This window comes from Oncorhynchus clarkii, chromosome 27 (assembly GCF_045791955.1).
Source record: "Oncorhynchus clarkii lewisi isolate Uvic-CL-2024 chromosome 27, UVic_Ocla_1.0, whole genome shotgun sequence".
Classification (NCBI taxonomy): Eukaryota; Metazoa; Chordata; class Actinopteri; order Salmoniformes; family Salmonidae; genus Oncorhynchus; species Oncorhynchus clarkii.
The window spans coordinates 13,999,706-14,015,140 of NC_092173.1; the positions used below are offsets into that span (position 1 = coordinate 13,999,706).

Below are 15,435 nucleotides of genomic sequence, written 5' to 3' on the forward strand. Positions count from 1 at the left end.
ACATTTGTAAGTTGGAAGGACATTGACTAAAGACAGCAAAGTAAACTACAAATAATTCAATAAACATTTTAGAAAGCAGAGATCTTCAGTGTTGTTGCTTTTGTCTATCCATCCTCTCTGCGAAAGAGGAGGAAAATGAGGCTTTGCCACATTTCCAGTGAGTTTATTTCAGTAGAAGTGGTTTTAAAAACACTTCACACTGTACCTCAAACATCTCACGTCCTTGAGACCCCCATAAGCAAGATCAACATTTTCAAATATGGCGGTGTCCAACATTATATTCTGTGCAAAAACTTTAAGCATACTATTTTACAGAAGAAAACAAACAAAAAAAGTCTACATTGGGAGGGGGTAGGGATTGAAACGGTCACACAATAATCAAGAATTATATTTTGCACAATTGTCAAAAGTTGGGACTACATGAGATAAAATCCATCAGGTGGCTTTAGATATGTGCCTTGTTTAAACAGCCAATGCAGACAGGAGTAGTGACCTGTATAGAAAAACAACAAACGACTTCTACTGCGCTCTCTTCAGCACAGATCATTCTCTTTAGCATTGTGTAAGGGTATTGTGAGTGTGGGTGTGCACTTGTGCCGTCATAAATACAGTACATACATACAAACTCAAGGTGTTTTCTAATAAGGCATATGTGGCAAATCGAAGTCCACCGAAAAGAAACAGTATCAACACTATTTAAGGCCTGGAAAGCAGAAAAGGGGGAGATAGAATCACAAGTACCTTACGGAGAAGAACGTCAAAACAATGGAGTGAAAGCAGCCCTACAGTGACCGGGAAGGAAGAGTGGGATGGGGGGGGGGGCTGCTGTGACGTCACCCCCACAGTGGGCCAGGGGAATGGAGGTGGGAACGTGGTCCTGGTGCCTGGGGGCACGATGTCTGCCCTGAACCAGTCTACAGTCAGACACTATCAAAAAAACATTTTCCGGTCTTTCTTCCAAGAGTATAGGGGTAAACCACAGTTTTTGGCTTTACAAAGTGAGAGGACTGTGAATGTATCCATTTCACACGAGGGGTGGGAGGTATAAGGGGGGGAGGGACTAGTAACGTGACCGGTTTCCACATCGCCTCAAAGCCATAAAATCACAGATATAAAATACATTCATGAACAAATGTACAAATAAACCAAAAAAACAGGTCAATGAATACAAGCATCATACCTTACATCAACTTGAAATGGCTCTTTAGCAGAGACGAAAATACACGTTTCATGACTACACAATAGGATGGGAAAGGGAAAAATAAAATAACATATTCTTAAGCTTGTCACATCCTATTGACGTGAAGCATTTGGCTACACAGTGAGACAGAGCTGGACACAGTCCCCCTCACTGTGACTTAAACATCATACTGCTATCCCAGCAAGCAAAAGTAGTTTCCATTACATCATTATAATGTCTTTAAATGACATTATCACCAGGTTGTAGATTTAGAAGTATACATTTTTTGTTAAAGAATTACAGCAACCACAACAACCAAAATGTGACGTCTTTCCCATGACATCTTGCTCTCGTCATGAAAAATACATTGTTTTCTTGTTGTAACAGAGACAAGTTCCTTGTAATCTGGTTTTGTAACTTCTTCTCAACCCGAAAACCAGTTTACAACCATAAAATGACATCATTACAACATCATGCTCATCATTGCCCCTAGGGTTACTATAGTACCTCAGTGAGGGTTCCCGAGTGTTGGAGAAAGACTCAGATGATGGTACCACGCCAGTGTCAGACCAGACAAAGACCCAGTTCCCTGAGAACATCAGAGACAAACGTTCCAAACACAAACTAACGGCAGCTAATTGGGCGTAATAATATTTGAATAACAATAATATTTACAATGGGGTGGTCCTGATAAAACCAATTCAAATCAAACTATTTTCCTATAGATCCACCTACAGCATTATCGATGCAGCATTGCAAGTAGAGAAACAACAGAATGATCGAGCTGACGTTTTGGAGTTAATAGCATGGTAAACGGGAATAACTTTTCGGTTCTATTGTCACTGCTGAGTTGACTACAGCCACTCCTGTGCTGGTGATAGGAGGAACATGGATCTATAAGACACAGCATGGTGCCATCGATTTCATCTAATCGCTACTCGTTGGATGGCTACTCGTTGTGCCAATTGTTGTGTTTAGGCTAATGGACAGTTTCAAACCAAATATCAACAGATTCAAGTGATCTCATTCCAGAGCAACATATTCAGATCGATTTCAGTACGGACACTGAACAACGTACCATGAATAAATACCATGAAGAATAAGTTAATTAATGCTGTATCGAGAGCTTGAGTTCCTAACTCTTTTTATGAAGGATTTCTTTGTAAAACATATATATATATTTTTACTTATACAGTATTAGGTGTATATTTTCTTTCTTTACGTTTATTCTGCATTGGATGTTTTTTGCTAGGTGCTTATTTTGGCTTCAAGCAATGAACAGTTCTTTATGGAGTGAGTTTGTAATTCAAAAGGGGATTTTCTCGAACACGCGACTCGCCTGACAAACTCACAATCCTTCACAGTTAGCATCAGTTCCCGCTCAACAAAGTCCTTTGAATGATATATATATATATATATTATGTATAAAAAAATAAGTTATTGCGCATCCAAAAAAAAGTGCATCGTATTTTTCTTTTTAAAAATATCTCTCGTTGCGCTTCACTTTTTCTTCCTTTGATCCTGAATCCAACAAGACTTTTTTTCTCGGAGTGGGTTGGTTGACGAAAGTGTTGGCGCACCTTCTTTCTTGACCTTTTGTCATACCACGTGGGCACCGGCGTGTAGGTGACGGGTTGGGACAGGCAGGGCAGAGTGTGTAGTAGAGTGATAGGGAGGAAAAGAAGAACACGACGTGAAGGGGTGGTCCCACTACGCAATCACCATGGGAACGTCGTCTGAGAAGCCGCTGATCATGGGGGCGTCTTCGTCATCGTCACCTTTAAGGAGGACAGGGAAAGGAGAGATGAACGGAGGAGGGAAGAAGGACATGATAGTTGCATCAGAACGGATCATGCAAAAATGTGGTTTGTGAGTGGGGCCAGGAGTTTCTGCGGGCGATGGGACCTGACAAGGACAAAATATGGTCCCTAGTAGCACAGCCTTTAACTGGGGCCCAGAGTTTTTATGGTCAGGTCACACGGTCAGGAGAAACTCCAGGCCCTAGAAATGTTTGATCAAAAGCCGTGCCAATCAGTTGGACATAGAGAGGGATGATCTATGGGTGTCAGATCAACAAATAAAGACAGCGTGGTTCAAGTTCAACACAGTGTAGACTGATAACATCAACCTCCATTACAACCGTCACAGTCAACAGTAACAACAAGCGCCCTGCACAGGAGCACAAAACAAGGGAGCAACGCAACTACGGACGTGTGGGGCTACTTCGATATAGAACTTAACCAAGGACTCTTACCCAGCTCGTCCCCAGAGGAGAAGATGGCCGAGCCCAGGCGGGAGTTGTAGTGGCTGTTGGCGAAGGCGGTGAAGTTGTTCTGCAGGCGGCGGTGCCTCAGGTACAGGACCACCAGGCCCCCACACAGCCCCAGCAGCAGCAGGAACAGCACCGGCACCACCACGACTGCCATGTCCCCTGACTGACCCGAGCTCCGCACTGCCTCGCTGGGACCTGCAGGGAGAGGGGGGGGGGGGTAATACCTGGTGAGTGACATTCACTGACTGACATTGTGCATACAGTACATGAGGGAGCCATTATGAGAGATTCTTTATATACTTTTATCTCACAAAGTTGATTAATGAAGTAAGATTCACCCGGAAAACTATCACCATATTGAGAGTGATAACTCATATCCTTCTGTTGTATGAATGTCACCACACATTGTTACTGAAACCGACATTTAGGATTTATGCATAATCTTAGTAAATCTGTCCCGTAACTTCCTATCCGCCCCAGTGCCTCCTCCCCCTCTCACCTTGTCCCAGCTGGTCGTAGAGCAGCAGGGCGGACTTGCCACACAGCTGTCCGTTGAGTAGGCAGCGGGCCTGGACAGAGAAGGTGTAGTTGTGGCCCGCCAGCAGGCTGCTGATCCGGAAGAAGGTCTCCGTGGTGTTTCCCAGGAGCACGGAGGAGTTGGACAGGCTGTCGTACACGTGCACCTCGTAGCCCTGCGGAGAGAGACCGAGCACGGACGTACAGACAGAGACAGACATTGATGGTGAATATCAGAGGAACTAAAAAACAGTGGGGTTGATCTGTCATCACAGGGAGAGACAGCTGTGTGTGTCCCTCACCCTGCTCTCATTGAAGCTCCTCTCCTTCACGGCCAAACTCTTCCAGAAGAGGAACACGTGGTCTTTCTCCGTCAGGATCTTCAGAGCCTCTGGAGCAGGCAAGGGCACTATGTCCACGCAGAGAAGAAGGAAACAACTTTGACATCATACATTCATACAATTATGTTCATGTTAAAACAATCCTCATTGGGTTTTGAATGTGGTCTCCCCAGATCTGTTGGCGCTCTACCTTTAACTCCTTTAATATACAAGAAGCCCTGACTAGTCCCCAGCCACTATATAACAGATGGTGGGGGCGTTCCAGGTTGTCTATCTCTATTGCAGTCGGGCTGCACATCCCAGAAGATCGCTACATCTCACTAACATGACCCCTGAGATGTTTTAACTCCTCTCCGGGCATTGTGGGAAAGAAAACTGATCGTCGACTGCAATAAAGAGGACCTGGCCGTACTTGTGTTGAGTGTGTAGCTGGCCTCCTTGCTCATGTTGCGCAGGCGGACGGAGACGCTGTAGTGTCCGCCGGGCTCCAGGCCCTTGAGGCAGTACTCCACCGTGTTGTTCTGGGTGGTCAGCTTGTAGCTGCTCTCGGTCTTACGCACCACGTCCTTCAGGTGCACCGCGTACGTCTGCACGGGACGGACACATCCAAATCAAACTTTATTGACAGTGCATTTAACAATCTCAACACAGTTTACAGTAAAATAACACAACAAAAGAACAATAAACGACAGCCGTGTTGGCATCCAAAATGGCACCCTAATGACCGGAGCACTGGTCAAAAGTAGTGCACTTAAAAGGGAATAGGGTGTCATTTGAGATCCAGACATGGACACACAGGTTTATGGTTTGTGTGGGACAACTGTTTATGTTACTATATCAGGTGTACTGTATATTACCTGGTCAGTCAGGTTTTTAGAGGCTTTATTTAAGGGATAGTTCACTCAATTTTCAAACAGAGTTTCCTTACACTGAAAGAAGTCTATGGACAAGGAGAGAGTGCAATCCACACTGGGTCTGTTTTGAAGTTTAAGCTTCAACTCACTTAAAAAAAAAGGTAACTATATCACTTTAACCCAGGAACCAGACAAAATGCATCGGAAAGGGCTGACGCTCGAGGGTGTGTGAGGAGGACCTTACCAGAGGGGCGCTGGGGGAGTCGTAGGGAGGCTGCCACTTCAACATCGCCTGGGTCTTCTCAACGCGCACCTTGTGCAGGTTACGAGGAGGAAGCCGCTCGTTGGGAATCATCTTAACCACCGCATACTCCGAGGGAGGGCCCAGGTAGGGAGAGATGGCCCGCACCTGTCACACACAAGGGAACACACGCACACACAGAGATATTGTTCTTTAGAAACCAAAAATGCACACATGAGTTTAACTATGAGCAGATTTTCTGAAGTCGATCATTTTACAGTTCAGTACAGTTTAAAACCAAAATGGAATCTTGGGTAAGATGTCAATAAAGTTTTCTGATTCTGTATCTGAGGCACTGAGAGAGGAATCAGGGTGAAGAGGAATAAGGGTGTGAACTCACGAGGAACAGGTACTGCTCATCACTGTCCACAGTGACGGTCCGGCTGCTATCGCTGGTGTTCACACTGTGAGGGCTGCGGTACAGGTCCAAGAAGGAGGTGGCAAAGAAGATGCCATACACCTGTACAGACAGACAACAACCACACAGTACATCACTAGCTGCACAGGGATCTGTCCTACTCCAGCCGCGCGCTTCACAGTAGCAATGGAAAGAGCTTTGAGCATCTGGACAATCGCTTTATACATCCCATCAATTATGACTCATCTATGAAATTTCTTATTATATTTTGCTTGTGGGGACTCGCTTAATTGATCTTGCCTGGAACCAATGGAAGAGCGCAAACCCCGCCAATCAGGCACTCAAGACAGGCTCAATCAAATGCCTGAAGCATTTGAAAGTATACAACAGATACTACTTAAACCATTAGGCACCAAATAGAAGAAAACGGATAGGGACTACCTGAAATTTTTGGTCCCAAAAAGTTGAATGATGTTTTCCGTTGTGTGCCCTAATGAACATGAGTCATGTCTGTAATACAGTAGCTGTCATGCTGTGCCGGTGTTACCTGTGCAGGGGATCCGGTTACAGTCCAGCTGCAGTCCACAGAGCTCTGGTTAAGGGCCCGGGCCTTGAGGAGGGGAGGCTCCGGCTGGGTGCCTTTGGTCTGCTGGCGGGACAGGGCTGTGGGGCTGTCTCCTACACCGGTCTGGGCCCACACAGCCACCTCGTAGATGGTCCCTGTGGTCAGGTTGGCAGCTGCAAGTGTACAGGCAGATACAGAGACAGACAGACCGACCGACAGAGTTGGGCTAGGATATCGAAAACACAGAAGTGTGTGTATGTGACGCATATGACGAAGTTATGTGTTTGAAAAACACTTGCTGTTTAATTGTCCGAAAATGTGTGAACACTAGAGGCAGACAATACCTTTCAGTATGCTACCTCGCACAGTGTAGTTCCTGCTCTCCTTCACGTGAGCATCAAACACCCAGGACAGCACCACCACATACTGCCTCACCTGCACACACCCACGGAACAAAGGCAGAATTATAGGGCAAGTTAGAACACATAAGCACCAACTCACACATACACACACACACGCCACCAACTGACCTCATATTGGGAGTTAAAGCTGAAAGATAGGCTCATCGAGTCTTCTGTGATGCTATCGGTGATAACTGAGGGGGGTGGTAGAGCTGAGAGAGAGAGAGACACAATAAGCATCAGCTCCAATACATATGACAACTACATACTGGCGGCCAGCAGAGGGCGATAGAACACTGTAAATCTCCACAATGCAAACAGTAGAGGAAGCGCAATGAAGGATTAGGGAAAGGGAAAGGGGGATACCTAGTCAGTTGTACAACTGAATGCTTTCAAATTAAATGTGTCTTCCGCATTTAACCCAACCTCTCTGATTCAGAAAGGTGCGGGGGGGGCTGCTTTCAATGACATCCACGTCTTCGGCGCCAGGGGAACAGTGGGTTAACTGCCTTGCTCAGGGTCAGAACGACAGATTTTTATCTTGTCAGCAGCTTGTCACCTTTCGGTTACTGGCCCAACGCTCTAACCACTAAGCTTCCTGCCGCAGCTCGAGACCAAAATAAGAAATCTACCATCCTCCGGTGACCCAAATCTCTACAACCCAAACGAAAAAGAAATAGCGTGTGATTTTAGAAGAATTCTTATAACTTGCGACCCACCTCTCACATGCCCAGGGCCCACTTTTGGTCTTGACCCATAGTTTAAGAAACCCTGGATTAGAGAATTTGTCAAATGTATCAAACTATCATCATGCCATATTATAAATTGTCAGGCAATGATCATGAGAGACTCTGTCATACCTTTCTTGGGGATGATGGATTTAACCTCAGTCCAGTTCCCCATACCTCGACCCGTCACTGCTGCCACCTGAAAACACACAGGTTTACAACTCATCAGACAGGCTCACAACTCAACAACTCTAAGAGCTCACGTTACCTTCATGTCATGAAGTCAAATGTCACTATGAAGCTGCTCTGAAAGACAGGTCTCTTACTCTAAACTTGTACAGAGTGCTGGGCTGTAGGTTCTTGACCTCCACACCGTTGCCGGTGCTTCGCTGAGAGAACCACTCCACACCTTTCTCACTGTACTCCACCTGTCACACACACACACACACACACACACACACACACACACACACACACACACACACACACACACACACACACACACACACACACACACACACACACACACACACACACACACACACACACACACACACACACACACACACACACACACACACAGAGAGAGAGAGAGAGAAACAAAACAGGTTTGAAACATTGTTCATGTTAATAATAAACCCACATTGCAGTGTGTGGAGTCTTTCATATTTTGCTGATGAACATTAACTTTGATATCCAGCACCCGCTCAAAGCCATTGGATGGTCATATGTTTCCATCTCTTCTTACAGCCCTACTGCTCAGGACATGACACTAAGAATGGAGAGGCGGTTATTAAGTTTACCAGAGGAAACAACAGTGTCTGGGCAGGCTAACTCACAATGTACTCCCGGATCAGTCCGTGGGCTTTGTCCGGAGCACTCCACGAGGCCTCCACCATGCCGTCCTCTCCGTTGTCACATGACAGCTGTAGGTTTCTGGGGGGGTCGGGCACTGCAACAACCATTACATTACCGAACTGTCAATCCACCATAATATTCAATTCATAGCTTAAAACACTATTGCAGGCAGGCCACAAACTTCAAAAGTGATATAAAAGTGACAATGGGTATTTCCAAGACCCTCTCGATAGAGATCCTCCATTGAGCATGCCTTTCAGTCCAGGGGTAGGCTTCATCTGGGTACTGGATAATTATCCTAAATCTACATCATTCCTTTTGTTACTCCTTTTGCCCGTCAGTTAGCCGAGCAACTAACAGGCAGTGCATTCAACTCGGGTGTGAAAAACAACCACACTAAAACACATGGACAATGTGTGAAATCACGCCTTCGACAAGTCCTCTGCTGTGAACAGACACAGTGAAACGATGGTGTGTCTTGCTCCCTCTACCTTTCCCTCGCTCTCTCCCTTCTCTTTCTCCCCTCCCCAACACCCACCCCCCTCTCACCTCTCCCCTCCTCCTCCATTTAAAGAACGGTGATCAGCGATAGCCAATGAGAGCTTGCCACAATTTTGTTCAATTCAAAATGTATCGAGTCGGTATTTCAACTCTGTGTGGCAAGCACGAATGTCTGACTGAAAATGGTACTTGAGGCTGCTTTGCGCCACAGCTTGTTCTAGCTACATGAACAATCTAACCACATCATTGTTTTTGCGAGACAGCGTGGTACCGAGAATCATCGCGACCAAGAGAAGAATCTCGTAATGTGTGATCCTCCGTCTGTGTCAGCAAGACAAGAAACTACAGGACAAACGGCTGTTTGACTTGAGAGGCTCAGTGGTGTTAGGATTTGGAAAGTCGTGTGGTGTACACGGGACAGTACTCACGTCCCTCGGGCGTTCGCAGGGTCAACACATCGTTGGTCTTGTGCTGCTTGCTGAGACACTGGGTCAGAACCTTCACCTGGTAGGTGGTGTCTGGCTTCAGCACCGACAGGGTGTAGCTGCTCTTGTTGCTGTGTGTGTCCATAGAGGTCCACTGTTGGGTGCCCACCAGCCTAGCACACAGAGACAGATAAACACACACACACAGTCAGACATGCAGACAGTCACACAATTAGACACATAGGTGCATAAGCGACATAAGCGGTCGCTTAGGGGCCACCGGCCAAACTTGTAGTAATCCTGGCCGAATATTGACAGGGCACGTGCCCAGGGCCCGGACCTCCACGGGGCCCCCATTGATTTTGTTAGTCATTCTGACGCAGATATCATATTAATGTCAAAGTCATGGTGAAATGTGTAATATAGCGGGGAATTAGCTTTAAAACTGCATCTCCACCTCATGGAAAACTGAGTAGAATTGCAATACAATTACAGAAAACTTGATTTAAAACTGCAACATTTTCTCTATGCCCCATGGCACTGCAGGAAATTAACTTTAAAACTTAAATTCTTCTCTGTCGTCAAGAGGGGGGGGACCTTAAAATGTTTTGCCGCAATGTTGGGGGGGGGGGGGGGGGGGCAACCAAATCTTACTTAGGGCCCCTAAAAGGCTAGAGCTGGCCCTGGACACACACACAAAACACACAGACTGACTGGCTGACCTGTAGTAGATGAGGAAGTAGCAGGAAGCCAGGGGCAGGTTCTTAGGCCTGGACCAGGTGAGGGTGATGGCGCCAGAGAAGTCTGCCGTCCACCGCAGGTTCTGGATCTTGTAGACCAGAGAGTCGGCTACAGAGAGACAGGTCAGAAACACACCCCCAGTACAAACGTTAGAGAGGAGATATACAAGTGAAAAGATGAGTGAAGACTTCGCTTATGTAAATTGAATTGGGGGCGTGACATGATTTTCATTAAAAGTATATGACATCGTAATACACAGCAGAGCCACTTCCTGCTTACAGAAATAAAAAGCAATAACATTATAATTGGCCAGGACTGCCACTATACTAGCTCTGTTTCAAGAGCCAATAGAGGCGGTCTTCCTTGGGCAGATTTGAAGTCTGTTTTTGTTGACGTCTGTAAAGCAGGATGATGTCATATCCCCGAGTCTCCCTTTAAGTGCGGAAGAAGCCTGGCTACTGAAGACTCACAGGTGCAGTTGTCCTCGTCACTGTGGTCGGAGCAGTCCATGAAGCCGTCACACTTCTCACCGTCCAGCAGACAGGCTTCCCCGTCAGCGCAATGCGTGCCGTTAACACATGTCAGAGGCCCTCGTGTAGCTATCAGAGAGAGAGTGTGAGGGGGTGGGGGGGGTTGGGTTGGGAAGACGGGGAGGAAGGGAAAGAGTGAAAAGGGGAAGAGAAACAAGTGTGAGAACCACATCTCCTTTTTGAAGGTTTCCTTTGCACGCCGAGTGTAACGTCAACATTCAAGTGTCTTAGTCTTGCTGTGGATCTGTGTTTCTTACAACATTTTGTGCATTTTATGAATAACCACAGTTACTGGGTTGGCTACGTGTTTCACCCTTTTGGCCAGTTTGAAAGTCCCCACTCACGTCTGTGTATTGACTGACTGACATAGGCCCCATGAGGAGCATAGGTCATCCACACACTGTGTGTAACACTTACGACAGTGGGCTTCGTCCGAACCGTCCAGGCAGTGCTGGTGGCCGTCGCAGAGCTGCCAGTCAGGGATGCATGTGGGGGGCTTCCGGCAGAGGAACTGGCTCTTACTGCAGCGTCCAGGGGGCAGGGGAGGGGCGTGGGTGGGCCACGGGGCCTGTGTCGCCGTGCCGTTGGCTGTGCCGTTGGCTGTGCCTAGGAAACAAAACATAACCACAGGGCCAGTGCCAGAACAAATCAGTTGGACGGGCATCTGAATTTTTTGATAAGGGGGCACGCTTTTTTTTTTTTCATGGGACTTCCTACGTCTATTTTTTTAAATCGATTTTAAAGTAAAGACATGTAATTTAACTGCAAAAAATGTATTACATTTTTATGTCGCACGAACACAACCAGTCAAGATATTTTCATCGGATTATCAAAAGAATCCCTTCACGTTCGTCCAAACTAATTCCAGCATCCGAACAGTGCACTGTGCACCCGTCAACTTTCCATCAATTCGTGTCTGAAACTCTCTCACCGGAGAAAGCATCTGAGCGAGCCAATCAGCGCCCCTCTGTCTTACTAGTCTAATGACGAATATCCACCATATTGTTTTCACCTGTCAAGTATTTTCCAATCACTGCAGATGAATGAAAGGAGACAAATAGCTCCAAAGTGTTTTCTAGTCAAGTCACATGGTCAGTAATAACCACCCTGGCCCTACCTAGCTACATACAGCTGTATAACTAGTCTTGAGCTGTGTAGCCAAGGTGGCAAGCCCTTTGGTGTAGATGGAGACGGTGGTTCACCTGTGGGACAGCCCAGTTCATCACTGCCATCGGGACAGTCAGCGTAGCCGTCACACACCCAGGAGTTGACTATACAGGCTCCCGAGCCACAGTGGAAGCGGTTAGGGGCGCAGGACGACGGGCCTGGGGCAGGGGTGTGGGGCGTGACTCCTCCTAAGAAAACAAGAGAAGAGGAAGAGGTTAAAATACACATAACACTTCAAATGGTTTGGTCATAGAGATCTGGCAGGAATAACAGAGTGAGTGAGTGAGTGAGTGAGTGAGTGAGTGAGTGTTTACCAGTGCACTGAGCCTCATCAGACCAGTCTCCGCAGTCATTCTCTCCGTCACACTTCCACCAGGAGGGCACACAGCGCCCGTTACGACACTCATACTGGAAGTCCCGTGTGCAGCCTGGCCCCTCAGTGGGGGAGCCTGAAACATATACACACTCAGGAATAATCTCTAGATACATTCTAGATACATTCATTTATAAAGTGCTGCAGTGTACATAGCTGACACGTGCACACACATTGTGTGTACTCACCACAGTTGGCCTCATCAGAGTAGTCCCCGCAGTCGTTCATACCGTCACACTTCCACCCCAGGCTCACACACACTCCGTTGGCACACTGGAAGTTGTAGGCGTCACACGTCTTCTCAAACTCAGGGTGAGTGGCTAGAGAGACGGGTGGCAATCAGTACAACAAACGACAACAACTTACTTCAATGCCTTTCTAGTATCGATGCATTCATTTTGTTTTTCCTGAGCCAACCACACATGTTCCTGGGTCATGGAGAAAACAGGGAGTGAAAGCAGATAAGGAATGCGTGTTCCTTTTCCGTTGCACAGAAGGACTCACAGCAGCCGGCGTAGGCCACGTCCTCATCGGATCCGTCCTCGCAGTGTTTGGTGCCATCACACACCAGAGACTGGAACAGGCACTGGGCTCGGTTCTGACACACAAAATCCATGTAGCGCGTACACAGGGGATCTGCAAGGAGGACACACACACACACACACACACACACACACACACACAGTACTACTATATTACAATGGGATATACGGCTGAGAAATTCTCAACCAACCTCAGGTGAACGTATTGATGACAAAAACCAGTCCATGACAAAAGCCCTCAAAACGTTTCTGTGTTTCGAAAGACCAAAGTGCATCTGGGGGCGAAAAACAAACTGTCTGCAGCATAGAAAGAGATCCCATTCCCCCGGAGATACGATGTCTATAGTTTGCAGTCTAGTTTCGGGGTTAAGACTTTCCGTTGGTCACTCACCACAGTGTTGCTCGTCGGCGCCCCCTGGGCAGTCCTGTACTCCGTTGCAGTGTGCGCTGGCAGGCAGACAGGTGCCGTTGGAACACAGGAAGCCATTACAGCGATCCCCCACTGTCAACAACAACACAGCATCTGTTAGCGCCAAGCCATTCTATCGAAGACCGTGCAACAGAAATCTGGGTAACACTTTGTTTGAACTGTCCATAAAGGCGACCGAACACTGTCATAGCGCTGTCGTAACAATGACATAGCATCATGGGTGTCAAGCAGAGAGAGAGCTGTGTCTATGCGCGTGCGCGCGTGTTGGGTGTGTGTGTCCTCACCGCAATGCGCTTGCTCCTCGTCAGAGCTGTCCTGACAGTCGTCATCACCGTCACACACCCAGCGCTTAGGGATACAGTGGCCCGTGAGACACTGGAACCTACTGGCCTCACAGGTGTGGTGACCCACTGAGACCGGGAGGGAGGGAGAGAGATGGAGAGACTAAGAGAGAGACGGAGGTTGTGCAACGTTCTCCTTCTGAACATGGCCCTGATCTCACCTGTACAGTTGGCTTCATCCGACCAGTCCCTGCAGTCGTTGTCTCCGTCACATCGCCAGGCCTCGCGGATACACACGCCCCGCGCACACGTGAACTCCCCTGGTCCACACTGGTGACTCTCTGGGATACACACACAGTAATCAGAGGCAGCATCACATAGGCTATATACAATCTCAAAAGTCATACAGGACAGAGCACACTTTGTCAGGAAAAAAACATGCTTGGAAGTGTGTGCACACACGCACATAGACACACGCATGCGTGCACGCACACACACTCTTCCTCGTACCACAGTGTTCCTCGTCACTGTTGTCCCCACAGTCGTCCTCGTGGTCACACTTGAAGGCCAGCGGGATGCAGGAGCCGGACACCACACAACGGAACTGGATGGACGGGTCACAAGAGGTGGTGGCTGGAGGGGGAGGGACAGACAGAATGACAGGGTGTTGACACTGAGCCCAGAAGGACAGAGAGAAAGAACAGCAGCAGAGTGTATTGTGACAGTAACAAACTCAAGTCTGGCTCTATTGAACATTATCTGTTGGATCCATTTTAGTCACTATTTACCTTCCCAACCAGGATTCCACACCCAACCATTTTATATTATAATAATAAAACAGAATAATCTGTGAGTGAGTGAGTTGTCCATTGTCTAGCTGTGCGTCTGAAATGGCCTGCCCAAAAGTAGTGCACTATATAGGGAATAGGGTGTCATTTCGCTTCCACTCACGGCACTCCTGCTCGTCGCTCATGTCGCCACAGTCGTTGTCGCTGTCGCACTTCCAGATGCTGCTGATACACTTGCCGTTGGAGCAGCGGTACTGGTTGGGCAGGCACGTGTGTTCTGGGGGAGTTGAATTTCATTCCATTTTGGGTTACAAATAAAACACACATCATCAAGAAGTGTATCTGAATCCTAAAGGATCTCCTCTAGTGGTCCAAGGAGAACAACAAACAGAGTCAGACGGACAGTCAGGGAGAGAGGGAGAGGAGGACAGTGGTTCTCTACATTCACCGAGGCAGGGATCTTCAATACCGATTCCTGGCGATGGACCCAACGCAGGCTGTGCAGGGTTTTGTTTCAGCCTAGTACGAACACGCCTGATTCAACTCATCGCTTGGTGATTAGTTGAACTAGGTGACACGGGTGTTAGTGCTAGGATGGAACAAAAGCCTGCACCATTGTGGATCTGTTGTAGTGTGATAGGGTCGTCTGAAGGACTACGTTGAGGACCTCAATACATTATCATGCATCTGTTTATCATCTATGCATAGTCACTTTACCCCTCCCTACATGTACATATTACCTCAATTACCTCGACTACCCCGTACCCCTGCACATTGGCTCGGTACCGGTACCCCCTGTATATAGCCTCATTATTGATATTTTATTGTGTTACTATTTTTCCTTTAGTTTATTTAACACCTTCGTCCTACTTTTTCAAACTCTGAATTGTTGGTTAAGGGCTCGTAAGTAAGAATTTCACTGTAAGGTCTACCTACGCTTGTTGTTTTCGGTGCATGTGACAAATAACATTTGATTTGATCAGTAGTATTTTGTACCCGGCGAGACCATTGGGTGTGTGTGTGTGTGTTTGTGTGCACGTGTGTCTGTCAGAGAGAGTGTGCACACGTATGTGAGTGTGCCAGGTCTCACCTGTCTTGACGCAGGTGCTGTTGTGGAGCTGGTAGCCGGTGGGACACTGGCACTGGAGCTGTCCATCGGGTCGGGTGGTGGTGGGCGTGCCGTCGGGGCAGACACAGGTGTGGCGGTGCCCGGGCTGGGGCAGACACAGTAGGCTGCAGGGTTGGTCTGCACAGGCATTATGGCCTGGAGGAGTGTGGACACA

At 47.5% G+C, this 15,435-nt stretch overlaps 1 protein-coding gene across 1 annotated transcript in view; it reads right to left on the bottom strand.

Annotated features, from left to right (window-relative positions):
• Positions 1-1,054: 1,054 nt before the first annotated feature.
• The window catches only part of LOC139385549 (sortilin-related receptor-like), a 65,051-nt gene continuing 50,670 nt past the window's right edge, over positions 1,055-15,435 (bottom strand). Inside the window, exons 22-48 of the mRNA XM_071130700.1 lie at positions 15,243-15,416; positions 14,316-14,429; positions 13,875-13,997; positions 13,586-13,705; positions 13,368-13,493; positions 13,045-13,155; positions 12,616-12,747; positions 12,300-12,431; positions 12,053-12,187; positions 11,774-11,926; positions 10,989-11,177; positions 10,512-10,640; positions 10,023-10,149; positions 9,304-9,473; positions 8,356-8,468; positions 7,843-7,944; positions 7,649-7,715; positions 6,918-7,000; positions 6,732-6,822; positions 6,370-6,560; positions 5,805-5,924; positions 5,408-5,572; positions 4,722-4,896; positions 4,271-4,377; positions 3,952-4,144; positions 3,435-3,647; positions 1,055-2,958 (exon numbers count right to left, since the gene is read on the bottom strand). Coding sequence (XP_070986801.1) covers positions 2,891-2,958; positions 3,435-3,647; positions 3,952-4,144; positions 4,271-4,377; positions 4,722-4,896; positions 5,408-5,572; positions 5,805-5,924; positions 6,370-6,560; positions 6,732-6,822; positions 6,918-7,000; positions 7,649-7,715; positions 7,843-7,944; positions 8,356-8,468; positions 9,304-9,473; positions 10,023-10,149; positions 10,512-10,640; positions 10,989-11,177; positions 11,774-11,926; positions 12,053-12,187; positions 12,300-12,431; positions 12,616-12,747; positions 13,045-13,155; positions 13,368-13,493; positions 13,586-13,705; positions 13,875-13,997; positions 14,316-14,429; positions 15,243-15,416 — 3,623 coding nt within the window. The 3' untranslated portion in view covers positions 1,055-2,890. The remainder of the gene's footprint in view (positions 2,959-3,434; positions 3,648-3,951; positions 4,145-4,270; positions 4,378-4,721; positions 4,897-5,407; positions 5,573-5,804; positions 5,925-6,369; positions 6,561-6,731; positions 6,823-6,917; positions 7,001-7,648; positions 7,716-7,842; positions 7,945-8,355; positions 8,469-9,303; positions 9,474-10,022; positions 10,150-10,511; positions 10,641-10,988; positions 11,178-11,773; positions 11,927-12,052; positions 12,188-12,299; positions 12,432-12,615; positions 12,748-13,044; positions 13,156-13,367; positions 13,494-13,585; positions 13,706-13,874; positions 13,998-14,315; positions 14,430-15,242; positions 15,417-15,435) is intronic.